We start from the raw sequence: 246 nt of genomic DNA, 5'->3' as shown, positions 1-246 counted from the left end.
ACTAAAAGGGACAAAACCTCGATGACCTCCCTCAGGCAAGAAGGTCAAAGGTCAAGGGTCAGGTGGGGGTCAAGATCGGCAGGCAGAAGTGACTGTGGGAGAAATCTACGAATGCTACAGATACAGGTAATGAAGATATATACGCCATTATTCTCTCGGTTGATAATCACGCAAGGATTGTTACTTGATTGAAGTTGATGAGTGTGCGTGATCATGTCTGCTACTGGAGGAGAGCAGGAGAGGGAT

General features: G+C 46.7%; 1 protein-coding gene across 1 annotated transcript in view; it reads left to right on the top strand.

Annotated features, from left to right (window-relative positions):
- The window catches only part of LOC119587680 (protein transport protein SEC31-like), a 127719-nt gene that overhangs the window by 122361 nt on the left and 5112 nt on the right, over window positions 1–246 (top strand). The window contains exon 5 of the mRNA XM_037936360.1: window positions 36–126. Coding sequence (XP_037792288.1) covers window positions 36–126 — 91 coding nt within the window. The remainder of the gene's footprint in view (window positions 1–35; window positions 127–246) is intronic.

The sequence above is a fragment of the Penaeus monodon genome, chromosome 23 (genome assembly GCF_015228065.2).
Source record: "Penaeus monodon isolate SGIC_2016 chromosome 23, NSTDA_Pmon_1, whole genome shotgun sequence".
Lineage (NCBI taxonomy): Eukaryota > Metazoa > Arthropoda > Malacostraca > Decapoda > Penaeidae > Penaeus > Penaeus monodon.
The sequence above is the reverse complement of the archived record's forward strand: the minus strand, read 5'-3'. Positions and strand labels throughout refer to the sequence as shown.